At 42.0% G+C, this 13,692-nt stretch overlaps 2 protein-coding genes across 2 annotated transcripts; both read right to left on the bottom strand.

Annotated features, from left to right (window-relative positions):
- Positions 1-1,523: 1,523 nt before the first annotated feature.
- Positions 1,524-4,019, bottom strand: LOC136179028 (tripartite motif-containing protein 16-like). Its single transcript, XM_065953622.1, has one exon. The coding sequence runs from the start codon at positions 4,011-4,013 to the stop codon at positions 2,229-2,231; it is 1,785 nt and encodes a 594-aa protein (XP_065809694.1). The 5' UTR covers positions 4,014-4,019; the 3' UTR covers positions 1,524-2,228.
- Positions 4,020-9,213: 5,194 nt separating this feature from the next.
- LOC136179026 (tripartite motif-containing protein 16-like) lies at positions 9,214-11,604 on the bottom strand. Its single transcript, XM_065953620.1, has one exon. The coding sequence runs from the start codon at positions 11,602-11,604 to the stop codon at positions 9,919-9,921; it is 1,686 nt and encodes a 561-aa protein (XP_065809692.1). The 3' UTR covers positions 9,214-9,918.
- Between the last annotated feature and the right edge of the window lie 2,088 nt (positions 11,605-13,692).

The raw sequence follows: 13,692 nt of genomic DNA, 5'->3' as shown, positions 1-13,692 counted from the left end.
TGACTTGATGACACCTTTTAACATTTAAACAAGTTAAATTTGCTTGCTGCATTAGCAATATTTTTACAGATTAAAAGCAATCCAGGTTTTATTTTGTATCTTGAAGAGGTTTTTCTGGACCTGTCAGGTGATTGTGCCTTTTAATAAGTGTATTGTTGACTAGAAATGACATAAATACACTTGGTAATATGGAGAAGAATGGCAGCAGAATCCAGGGACAGATGTATATGAATGAAAATCTGTTAGTACGTATCTTCATAGATTCATTCATCTTGATAATTTTGTGGACATATCTTTAAATTGTGTCAACCATCTCACAGTAATTCTTCTTTTGGGTCTGTGAAGCGTTAACCTTATATGGGTGAAGCACCTAAGTAGTAGCAGATCTATAAATGGATAGGAGCCAACTATATGTTGTCAGCAACTGTCTACACTGAGTCTACATCTGATACGTATACAAATCAGTGTCATGTCATCTTTATTGTTTTATAGTGATGTACCCAAATGGAAAGGAATTTGTGGGCTGTACCTTCTAGCAGAATATAAGCAACACTGTGTGATGAAGATTTTGCCATTTTGCCATTTTGCCATTTTGCCCATGATGGCCACTTTGCCAATGATTGTCAGTGATTGTGAGATCTTGGTCAGCATGGGTCAGCGATGGTCTGCACTTTGTCAGCCATGTGTGCTGTGTTTCTGTGTTGTCTGACCATGGCTGAATAAATCTGAGATGATCCACAGTCTGTTTCACGATTACATAATTGTCCATCTCATACAGAAATAACCCCCACCTAACAAGATCAGAGGGAATTAGTGAATAACTTTAAGTAGTTTGACTTCTTTTCACATCACTCTCTTCTGCACAAACTGAGTTCAGGTGATCTTTACATCCCTGGTTAGTAGGATTAAGGCGCCCTCTTGTGGTGATTTTTACTCTCTGCAGGAAGGCATCTGTATTATTATCCTCCCTTGATATCAATCACACTGCTCAATGTAAATACTGTTAAAACTCTTCCTCAAGTAAATTAACTCATCTGTTACATATATATATATATATTTTATTATAAGTTATCTCAGCATGTTTGCTCGACCCAACACTGCACTATTCTCTCATCGAGCCTAGTACGTGTTAGTCTTTGCTTACATTGTGTTTATTGTTGTAATTTAATGTTGTCCTTTTTGTGCATAGAGAGTATCGTTTTAATGAAGTCAAATTCCTTGTGTGTGAAAGCATACGCGGCCAATAAAGCTGATTCTGATTCTTCTGATTCTGATGCTGCATTCAGGACACATTGGAAATATAGGAAAGAAAAGTCTGTCAAAATGTTTTTAGATGTCAAAATGTTAAAGAGAACTCTGCTCATTCCTCAAAAGCAAATCTTTTTTAGTGAGGAGAGCTGAAGGAACAGAGAGTGAGTGACAGACGCTCTTCAGCTCTAAACACCAACACATGAACAAAGTGACTGAGTTTGACTCTCCATCAGCTTCTTACGACACCCTGCAATGAAGACGAGAAGAAAACATTTTGTTCATGTGTTTATTCAGGATGTCAAACTTCAGTTTGTTCAAACATTAAATCAGTAAAGTGTGTTCAATGTCTCTTGTTCAATCATTTCATGAACACATTCACACAATCAGTTTGTTTGATCAGAATCTCCACTCACAGAAAACTATGATTTATCTCCTTATTGATTTAATCAGGAGGATTACAGTTTTAAAATACCTCAGAGGACATTTTTTACTTTACTTTGAATATGAACAACAACATTTATTCTGACTAACTCATTTCTTTAAGTGTGATTTTATAGATTTTCTACAAATGTACAAAGTGGTGAGAAGAGAAAATCAACATTAAAGAAAAGTTTGCTGCTCTCTCTCTTCAGACTCATGAATCAGAACAGAAACAACACCATATAAATGTATGAATACAAATAATCAAACATGGAGAGTGGAGAGAAGTTGATATTTTCACGCAGAGAAATGTCAGTTCAGGTGAACAAAAGTCATCCTGAGCAGTGAAAGAGTCCACGGCTAAACAGACACAGGAAGGAGTGTCACTGAAAGACACTCAAACATTTACAGAACAGACGAGAAGAGGTCAAAGTACCGCCCATAAAGTTTGATTGACAGGTGACCACGATCAGATCTCAGCAACGAGCATGAATAAAAATCAAGTTGAAGATTTAAAACACAGCAAGTTAAACATCTGTCTCGTTAATGACTTCTGTCTAGTTCAGTTTGCACAACTCAGCAGAGTCTCCAGGAGAATAATATAACCCCAGTCCAGCATGTAGAGGCTGAGTGAATGTGGTCTGGACTCTGTGGAGGAGAGTCATGGTTTCAGAGATGCTGTAGAAGGACAGAATACCTGCTCTGTGATCCAGGTACACTCCTACTCTGGAGGACCGAGGACCTGAGACAGGAGTGAAGACTTTGTTGGACCAAAAGTAATAACTGTTACTGTCACAATATAACACCCAAGATTTGTCATTACGTCCAAACCCACATTCATATGAGCTCCCTGCTCTGCTGATATTCTTGTATGTGACTGCTACAGAAACTACTCCTCTCAACTCAACTTCCCAGTAACAACGTCCCATCAGACTCTCTTTACTCAGGACCTGAAGATAAAAAGTGAATCTGTCTGGATGACTAGAATATGACTGTTGTTTTCTCATTACTGTTACTTTTCTGTTCTCATCAGATAATAACAGCCGTGTGTGTGCTGTGTTTGGATCCAGTGTGATGTCACATGAATATTTTAAGAACTCAGCTCTGGTCTTGGGCTCTGGTTCTGGTTCTGGTCCTGACAGTAAAACATCCACTTCACTCACTGTCTGTGAGATGTTTGTCCATTTCTCTCTCAGGACGTCCTGTAGTTTATCTCTGACTTCTGACACAACCGCTGTCACATCCTCAAAGTACCTCAGAGGACGGATCTTGATGCTGGATGAGTGTGTAGATTCACTGAGTGGTGACAGTGAGGGGTAGTCGTGTAGAAACTGGTTGTGATCTTCTGTGTGTGAGAGCTTCTCCAGTTCAGCGTCTTTCCTCTTCAGCTCAGTGATCTCCTGCTCCAGCTTCTCCTGAAGCTCTCTGACTCGACTCACTTCAGTTTGCTGCTGGGATCTGACCTGCTGCTTCACATCAGAGCGTCTTTTCTCCATGAGACGGATCAGCTCAGTGAAGATCTTCTCACTGTTCCCCACTGTTTTATCAGCAGAGCCATTGATAGCCTCCACCTCCTGTTGGAACAGCTTCACATCTTTCTCTCTGTCCTGGATTCTCTGCTGGATGTTTTGTCGACTCACCTCGAGCTCTCTCTGCCTCTCGCTCCTTTCTACTGCAGCTGAGACTGTGTCATGACCTCTGTGTTCGTCCATTAAACAGAGATAACAGATAGACTGCTGATCAGTCCGACAAAATACTTTCATTTCCTCATTATGACGAGAGCAGACGTTCTCCTGGAGCTTCTTGGAGGGCTCCACCAGCTTGTGTTTCTTTAATGGAGCTGCTTCAAAATGAGGCTGGAGGTGTTTCTCACAGTAAGAGGCCGGACACTGCAGACAGGACTTACAGGCTTTCAGTTTCCTCCCGGTGCAGACATCACAGGCCACATCTTCAGGTCCAGCAAAGCAGTGATCAGCAGGAGCAGCTTGGAGTCCAGTCTTCTTCAGCTCCTTCACTAAAACTGCCAACATGGTGTTTTTCCTCAGAACAGGCCTCGGTGTGAAGTCCTGTCTACACTGAGGGCAGCTGTAGATTGTCTTCTCATCCTCTGTATCCCAGCAGCTTTTAATACAGTTCATACAGTAACTGTGTCCACAGGTAGTAGTCACTGGATCCTTCAGGAGATCCAGACAGATGGAACAAGAGAAGGCCTCCCGGTCTAGTTGAACTCCTTTCTGCGCCATTTCTCCTCTCTGTAACGACAACTGTCTGAGTTTCACTTCCTGAGAAATCAGACTAGCTCCACCTCTGATCTGCACAGCATGTGTTTGTTCAGTGAACATCAGCTCTTGTTGGTTACACCCATCCTCAACTTGTAGATCTAAAGGGGAGGGAACCAGGAAATATAGAGTCAGAGTGGAGCTGGCTGAGTCTGAGAGCAGGAAGAAGAGGGAGGGGGAGGGAGACTTGTTTACAACAGAGAACATTTCTCTTTTAAAAACACTTCTCATTTCAGATTTTACAAGATGAACTCTTCTTTGAATCGGAGGGTTTGGAGAAGGCTTTCTTGCCCCCAGTACTGCATGTTGTTTGTACAGCAGCTTAGAGGTTGCTCTGTTGTGAAAGTGCAATGCAGGCTTCATAAAAGTCATTCATTGAACTCATAAATGTCTGTGTTGCATGCTGGGAAACGTATTTGTAATGCTTACTGTGCAGGCGACACTTTGCTGCCACCGGTGTTTTCTGAAGCAGCTTGTGATGACGATGAGCCCTCTCTGTGCAGATAAATGCAATTCTTCCTCTTGTCTTCAAATATTCTGCTTGTATGTATGCAACACTGAAGCCTGCTCCCCGCCTCCACACTCTGTCACGCTCAGAGCATGCACGGCGGGGCTGACCATAGACAGATTGGCATTCTTGTCCTGCTCACATTGATTTGAAGCTTCTCACACAAACAGCAAAAGCGAGTCGTAAGTAGTTAGTGAATTAAATGTTATTAGAATCAATAATAGAAAACAGCAGCCAGCAGTAACTAAGTGACTCATAGGCTGGTACAGAACTGGAGGTTCATATCCAGCAGAAGTTAAATCTGATGAAGCTTCATTTTTATTGTGAAGCAGCTGCAGGAAGAACGTACACAAACACTGGATTCAAGCAGCAAGGACACTTTGTGTTTTAAAGTTACCACAGAATCTAAAAGATGTTTAAAGGCTTTATATGTGATTTTTTGATCCAGCAGATGTCGCCCTTGAGCACCAGCATGAAACCAAAACAACTCGCGCTGCATTGTTGTGTTAGCATGCTAATGCTGGCGATCTTTATTATGCTGGTATCTTCACACTGCATGTAAAATTACCTGAAATGAGCGTGATCTAGAAACACAGTTAAGCAGTGAGTACAGTATGTTATTCTTCTTTTCTCTAGTCCCTCAATTAAACAACTTTTATACACGAGGGGAGGAGTCAGCCGGCCGTCCTGACGATGTAAACAAAGTGAAGATAGGACTCTGAAAACTCTGAAAACATCACAGACAGTGGGACTCGGGTGTTACACCCATTGTAGACAGTCATGACTCACAGAGTTATTTTCAGAGGATATACTTGATTTCTACATTTAAGTGTGAAAAATCACATATTAAGCCTTTAACTGTTTTTAACACAGATGTCCTCCATTAAACGCAAGGTGTTGAAAAACTGAGCAGATATGGAAGTGCAAAAGATCGTAGTCTGTTCTGACGACCCCTGACTGTGTCAGTGCTCCTCCTGTTGTCTTGTATCTCTCCCCACTCAGGTTGTCTTCAGGTAGAAAGGGGCGGAGCCAGTTAATTTGATGAGGGAGAGAGTGATGACCCGCTGCCAACATCGAGGGGCCACGCGGCCTTGGGTGCAGGGATCTACCGGTAATGATCCATCCACAGGTTCACCTACGGAAACCTTGTTACGACTGTCTTGGCTTCTCTGCACTGGCTCCCTATACAGTCTAGAATAGAATTCAAGATCCTTCTTCTCACTTACAAAGCTCTAAATGGCCAGGCACCATCTTATCTTAAGGAGCTACTAGTGCCGTACTGTCCCTCGAGAGCGTTGCGGTCCCGGAGTGCAGGCTGGTAGTGGTACCTACAGTCCCTAAGTGTACTATGGGGGGTAAAGCCTTCAGTTATCGGGCTCCTCTCCTCTGGAACCGCCTTCTAGCCGGGGTCCGGGAGGCGGACACAGTCTGTATTTTTGAGAATAGACTTAAAACTTTCCTTTTTGATAAATCTTATAGTTAGTGCTGGTGTAGACCAGCTCTTAGTTATGCTGCTATAGGCTTAGTATACCGGGGGAACTGGCACCTTGAGCTCCTCTCTCTCTCTCTCTCTCTCTCTCTCTCTCTCTCTCTCTGTGCATATACAGTACATCATATTACTGCATGTATCTATCTGTAAATCTCAGTCACTAACCACCTACTTTCCTGAGAGCTCTTGAGCTCTCTTAGGCTCCTCAAGATCGTTGGTTGACAGCCTGCCAGAACAACCCCCCCCCCACCAGATTGTTGATGGACGGTTTGCCTCCCCCCACCCCCTTGCTCCCTATCCCTCTTCCTGCATCTTATCCCATCTCTCCCCCTATCCCTTTCCAACCCCGGCGCAGTCTAGTCCTGTGAAGGCTGTTTCGTCATGAGCCGGGGATCCGGCCGAAGATTTCTGCCTTTTAATAAGCCACTTTTTTCTTACCACTGTAACTTTTGCTGCTTTGTTAAAGTGCTCATGATGGATAGGCCGGATCTTTGTAACATACCAATAAGTAAGGTCTTTTTACCTGCTCTTTTGTAACATAACAATGAGTAAGGTCTTTTACCTGCTTTTTGTAACATAACAATGAGTAAGGTTTTTTTACCTGCTCTTTTGTAACGTTAAGAGACAAAGAGTAAGGTCTTTTACCTGCTTTTTGTAAAGTGTCTTGAGATAACACTTGTTATGAGTTGACGCTATACAAATAAATTGAATTGAATTGAATTGAATGTCATGCACCTGGGCAGACTGGGCCTTGGTGTATAAGCTGGTTTCTTAGTCTCTCTCTCTCTCTCTTGTCAACACTCACTTTGGTTGGTGGTCTTTGTTTAGCCACAACACCACACATTCACCATTGCCATCACCACTGATGGCCTGGATTGTGACAATGTGTTTACCACAGATAAACCTACTTTATGTCATTTGGAAGGTTTGATTTTGGTGTCAGGCTGGCTGCACCCTAAGCCGTCATTTCAGGAGGAGTGATCTGGATATTCTCTCGACCTGGATGTTCACATATGCACCTCACAGTGGGAGACTATCCCTGTCACTGGCAGTTAATACTGACTTATTTCTTTGATTATGACTTTCTGTCTGTGCATGTCCTTTCTGGTGTTGTGTTTGAATGTTGAGAGTGTTCCCATGTAGAGAGCTTTAACCACGCCTGCCTTTTCTTTATATTTATTAGCTATATTTAAAATATAAAAATAACCGCTCCGTGATGGCTCCATATTTCACTCTTTATCATTTTCTGAGCTTATATTTCTACTTTCATCAATCTACATCTTTCTTTTCTGTTGATGTCACGATGGTTAATGTCATTTTCCAGCTTATTTTTCTGTTATATATGTCGGTAGGTTTGCCGCTCACTCGTCCATCACTCTGAGTGAAGAGAGGAACTTCTTATACGTGACTCTCTAATCCCTAAAACCCTGAGTGAATGAAAGTTTGTCTTTTTGTTTCTTTTATCACAGTTTAATTTAGTAAAATATGTATTTATTTCCCTGAAAACTCTCCTTTTTAATTGGATTTATTATTTTGTGATGCCTAAAATAAGCTGGTTCAGTCTCCAAGTGAGGCCCAATTAACACTAAAATCTTACTAAGAAGGCTGATAACGTCAAAAGCAGCTCAATACACTTATTGTAAACCATGGTCACCTGAAAAGTCTGGATAAACATCTTATTTCAAGATATATAACTAAAAAAAATAAAGGTCTGAACTGCTTGTAAAAAGTGAAAATAATATATTCATGCAAATTTGACTTGATGACACCTTTTAACATTTAAACAAGTTAAATTTGCTTGCTGCATTAGCAATATTTTTACAGATTAAAATCAATCCAGGTTTTATTTTGTATCTTGAAGAGGTTTTTCTGGGTCTGTCAGGTGATTGTGCCTTTTAATAAGTGTATTGTTGACTAGAAATGACGTAAATACACTTGGTAATATGGAGAAGAATGGCAGCAGAATCCAGGGACAGATGTATATGAATGAAAATCTGTTAGTACGTATTTTCATGGATTCATTCATCTTGATAATTTTGTGGACATATCTTTAAATTGTGTCAACCATCTCACAGTAATTCTTCTTTTGGGTCTGTGAAGCGTTAACCTTATATGGGTGAAGCACCTAAGTAGTAGCAGATCTATAAATGGATAGGAGCCAACTATATGTTGTCAGCAACTGTCTACACTGAGTCTACATCTGTTACGTATTCAAATCAGTGTCATGTCATCTTTATTGTTTTATAGTGATGTACCCAAATGGAAAGGAATTTGTGGGCTGTACCTTCTAGCAGAATATAAGCAACACTGTGTGATGAAGATTTTGCCATTTTGCCATTTTGCCCATGATGGCCACTTTGCCAATGATTGTCAATGATTGTGAGATCTTGGTCAGCATGGGTCAGCGATGGTCTGCACTTTGTCAGCCATGTGTGTTGTGTTTCTGTGTTGTCTGACCATGGCTGAATAAATCTGAGATGATCCACAGTCTGTTTCACAATTACATAATTGTCCATCTCATACAGAAATAACCCCCACCTAACAAGATCAGAGGGAATTAGTGAATAACTTTAAGTAGTTTGACTTCTTTTCACGTCACTCTCTTCTGCACAAACTGAGTTCAGGTGATCTTTACAACCCTGGTTAGCAGGATGAAGGCGCCCTCTTGTGGTGATTTTTACTCTCTGCAGGAAGGCGTCTGTATTATTATCCTCCCTTGATATCAATCACACCGCTCAATGTAAATACTGTTAAAACTCTTCCTCAAGTAAATGAACTCATCTGTTACATATATATATATTTTATTATAAGTTATCTCTGCATGTTTGCTCGACCCAACACTGCACTATTCTCTCATCGAGCCTTGTACGTGTTAGTCTTTGCTTACATTGTGTTTATTGTTGTAATTTAATGTTGTCCTTTTTGTGCATAGAGAGTATTGTTTTAATGAAGTCAAATTCCTTGTGTGTGAAAGCATACGCGGCCAATAAAGCTGATTCTGATTCTTCTGATTCTGATGCTGCATTCAGGACACATTGGAAATATAGGAAAGAAAAGTCTGTCAAAATGTTTTTAGACGTCAAAATGTTAAAGAGAACTCTGCTCATTCCTCAAAAGCAAATCTTTTTTAGTGAGGAGAGCTGAAGGAACAGAGAGTGAGTGACAGACGCTCTTCAGCTCTAAACACCAACACATGAACAAAGTGACTGAGTTTGACTCTCCATCAGCTTCTTACGACACCCTGCAATGAAGACGAGAAGAAAACATTTTGTTCATGTGTTTATTCAGGATGTCAAACTTCAGTTTGTTCAAACATTAAATCAGTAAAGTGTGTTCAATGTCTCTTGTTCAATCATTTCATGAACACATTCACACAATCAGTTTGTTTGATCAGAATCTCCACTCACAGAAAACAATGATTTATCTCCTTATTGATTTAATCAGGAGGATTACATTTTTAAAATACCTCAGAGGACATTTTTTACTTTACTTTGAATATGAACAACAACATTTATTCTGACTAACTCATTTCTTTAAGTGTGATTTTATAGATTTTCTACAAATGTACAAAGTGGTGAGAAGAGAAAATCAACATTAAAGAAAAGTTTGCTGCTCTCTCTCTTCAGACTCATGAATCAGAACAGAAACAACAGCATATAAATGTATGAATACAAATAATCAAACATGGAGAGTGGAGAGAAGTTGATATTTTCACGCAGAGAAATGTCAGTTCAGGTGAACAAAAGTCATCCTGAGCAGTGAAAGAGTCCACGGCTAAACAGACACAGGAAGGAGTGTCACTGAAAGACACTCGAACATTTACAGAACAGACGAGAAGAGGTCAAAGTACCGCCCATAAAGTTTGATTGACAGGTGACCACGATCAGATCTCAGCAACGAGCATGAATAAAAATCAAGTTGAAGATTTAAAACACAGCAAGTTAAACATCTGTCTCGTTAATGACTTCTGTCTAGTTCAGTTTACACAACTCAGCAGAGTCTCCAGGAGAATAATATAACCCCAGTCCAGCATGTAGAGGCTGAGTGAATGTGGTCTGGACTCTGTGGAGGAGAGTCATGGTTTCAGAGATGCTGTAGAAGGACAGAATACCTGCTCTGTGATCCAGGTACACTCCTACTCTGGAGGACCGAGGACCTGAGACAGGAGTGAAGACTTTGTTGGACCAAAAGTAATAACTGTTACTGTCACAATATAACACCCAAGATTTGTCATTACGTCCAAACCCACATTCATATGAGCCCCCTGCTCTGCTGATATTCTTGTATGTGACTGCTACAGAAACTACTCCTCTCAACTCAACTTCCCAGTAACAACGTCCCATCAGACTCTCTTCACTCAGGACCTGAAGATAAAAAGTGAATCTGTCTGGATGACTAGAATATGACTGTTGTTTTCTCATTACTGTTACTTTTCTGTTCTCATCAGATAATAACAGCCGTGTGTGTGCTGTGTTTGGATCCAGTGTGATGTCACATGAATATTTTAAGAACTCAGCTCTGGTCTTGGGCTCTGGTTCTGGTTCTGGTCCTGACAGTAAAACATCCACTTCACTCACTGTCTGTGAGATGTTTGTCCATTTCTCTCTCAGGACGTCCTGTAGTTTATCTCTGACTTCTGACACAGCTGCTGTCACATCCTCAAAGTACCTCAGAGGACGGATCTTGATGCTGGATGAGTGTGTAGATTCACTGAGTGGTGACAGTGAGGGGTAGTCGTGTAGAAACTGGTTGTGATCTTCTGTGTGTGAGAGCTTCTCCAGTTCAGCGTCTTTCCTCTTCAGTTCAGTGATCTCCTGCTCCAGCTTCTCCTGAAGCTCTCTGACTCGACTCACTTCAGTTTGCTGCTGGGATCTGACCTGCTGCTTCACATCAGAGCGTCTTTTCTCCATGAGACAGATCAGCTCAGTGAAGATCTTCTCACTGTTCCCCACTGTTTTATCAGCAGAGCCATTGATAGCCTCCATCTCCTGTTGGAGCAGCTTCACATCTTTCTCTCTGTCCTGGATTCTCTGCTGGATGTTTTGTCGACTCACCTCGAGCTCTCTCTGCCTCTCGCTCCTTTCTACTGCAGCTGAGACTGTGTCATGACCTTTGTGTTCGTCCATTAAACAGAGATAACAGATAGACTGCTGATCAGTCCGACAAAATACTTTAATTTCCTCATTATGACGAGAGCAGACGTTCTCCTGGAGCTTCTTGGAGGGCTCCACCAGCTTGTGTTTCTTTAATGGAGCTGCTTCAAAATGAGGCTGGAGGTGTTTCTCACAGTAAGAGGCCGGACACTGCAGACAGGACTTACAGGCTTTCAGTTTCCTCCCGGTGCAGACATCACAGGCCACATCATCATGTCCAGCAAAGCAGTGATCAGCAGGAGCAGCTTGGAGTCCAGTCTTCTTCAGCTCCACCACTAAAACTGCCAACATGGTGTTTTTCCTCAGAACAGGCCTCGGTGTGAAGTCCTGTCTACACTGAGGGCAGCTGTAGATTGTCTTCTCATCCTCTGTATCCCAGCAGCTTTTAATACAGTTCATACAGTAACTGTGTCCACAGGTAGTAGTCACTGGATCCTTCAGGAGATCCAGACAGATGGAACAAGAGAAGGCCTCCCGGTCTAGTTGAACTCCTTTCTGCGCCATTTCTCCTCTCTGTAACGACGACTGTCTGAGTTTCACTTCCTGAGAAATCAGACTAGCTCCACCTCTGATCTGCACAGCATGTGTTTGTTCAGTGAACATCAGCTCTTGTTGGTTACACCCATCCTCAACTTGTAGATCTAAAGGGGAGGGAACCAGGAAATATAGAGTCAGAGTGGAGCTGGCTGAGTCTGAGAGCAGGAAGAAGAGGGAGGGGGAGGGAGACTTGTTTACAACAGAGAACATTTCTCTTTTAAAAACACTTCTCATTTCAGATTTTACAAGATGAACTCTTCTTTGAATCGGAAGGTTTGGAGAAGGCTTTCTGCCCCCAGTACTGCATGTTGTTTGTACAGCAGCTTAGAGGTTGCTCTGTTGTGAAAGTGCAATGCAGGCTTCATGAAAGTCATTCATTGAACTCATAAATGTCTGTGTTGCATGCTGGGAAACGTATTTGTAATGCTTGCTGTGCAGGCGTCACTTTGCTGCCACCGGTGTTTTCTGAAGCAGCTTGTGATGACGATGAGCCCTCTCTGTGCAGATAAATGCAATTCTTCCTCTTGTCTTCAAATATTCTGCTTGTTTGTATGCAACACTGAAGCCTGCTCCCCGCCTCCACACTCTGTCACGCTCAGAGCATGCAGGGCGGGGCTGACCACGGACAGATTGGCATTCTTGTCATGCTCACATTGATTTGAAGATTCTCACACAAACAGCAAAAGCGAGTCGTAAGTAGTTAGTGAATTAAATGTTATTAGAATCAATAATAGAAAACAGCAGCCAGCAGTAACTAAGTGACTCATAGGCTGTTTCTGTGACAGCCGGCGCTTACTGAAAGAACTGGTTTACTCCTGCATTCACACCAAAGCTGGAAAAACAACTTCCAAACTCAGGAAAACAAACAGTCACAGGAGCATTTCAACAGTTTCATCGTCAGAAGTCATTAATTAGATTCTTTGCTGAATAAAAACTCTTCTTGTGTTAACTCATCAGACAAACGATTGTGACCTCACAGACATTTATGTAACAGAAGAATTCAGCGAGATTATCCTGTTTAATTATATAAGATTAAAGGTGAGGGCATTCAGCAGCCGGACTCCGACATCCTCTCAGGCCGAGCTGATTGACAGGTGCTGGGCGGGGTGAAGACGTCGGGGTCGCTGATGCCCAGCTGCAGGTTGAAGAAGCGGGTGGAGGTGGTGACGCTGCTGTTCCTGGCGTAGGTCTCCTGCACGGGGTAGCAGTCCTTCAGGGTGTAAACGCCCACCCAGGTCTCATCTGGTGGAGAGATGAGAAAAAGGTCACAGCAGCTCTAAGAGGAACTGGAGGTTCATATCCAGCAGAAGTTGCTCCTTAAATCTGATGAAGCTTCACTTTTATTGTGAAGCAGCTTCAGGAAGAACGTACACAAACACTGGATTCAAGCAGCACGGACACTTTGTGTTTTAAAGTTACCACAGAATCTAAAAGATGTTTAAAGGCTTTATATGTGATTTTTTGATCCAGCAGATGTCGCGCTTGAGCACCAGCATGAAACCAAAACAACTCGCGCTGCATTGTTGTGTTAGCATGCTAATGCTAGTGATCTTTATTATGCTGGTATCTTCACACTGCATGTAAATTTACCTGAAATGAGCGTGATCTAGAAACACAGTTAAGCAGTGAGTACAGTATGTTATTCTTCTTTTCTCTAGTCCCTCAATTAAACAACTTTTACACGCGAGGGGAGGAGTCAGCCGGCCGTCCCGGCGATGTAAACAAAGTGAAGATAGGACTCTGAAAACATCACAGACAGTGGGACTCGGGTGTTACACCCATTGTAGACAGTCATGACTCACAGAGTTATTTTCAGAGGATATACTTGATTTCTACATTTAAGTGTGAATAATCACATATTAAGCCTTTAACTGTTTTTAACACAGATGTCCTCCATTAAACGCAAGGTGTTGAAAAACTGAGCAGATATGGAAGTGCAAAAGATCGTAGTCTGTTCTGACGACCCCTGACGGTGTCAGTGCTCCTCCTGTTGTCTTGTCTCTCTCCCCACTCAGGTTGTCTTCAGGTAGAAAGGGGCGGAGCCAGTTAATTTGA

Source organism: Labrus bergylta, chromosome 4, assembly GCF_963930695.1.
Source record: "Labrus bergylta chromosome 4, fLabBer1.1, whole genome shotgun sequence".
Lineage (NCBI taxonomy): Eukaryota > Metazoa > Chordata > Actinopteri > Labriformes > Labridae > Labrus > Labrus bergylta.
Note: the sequence above shows the minus strand (reverse complement) of the source record. Positions and strands in the feature narration are given on the sequence as shown.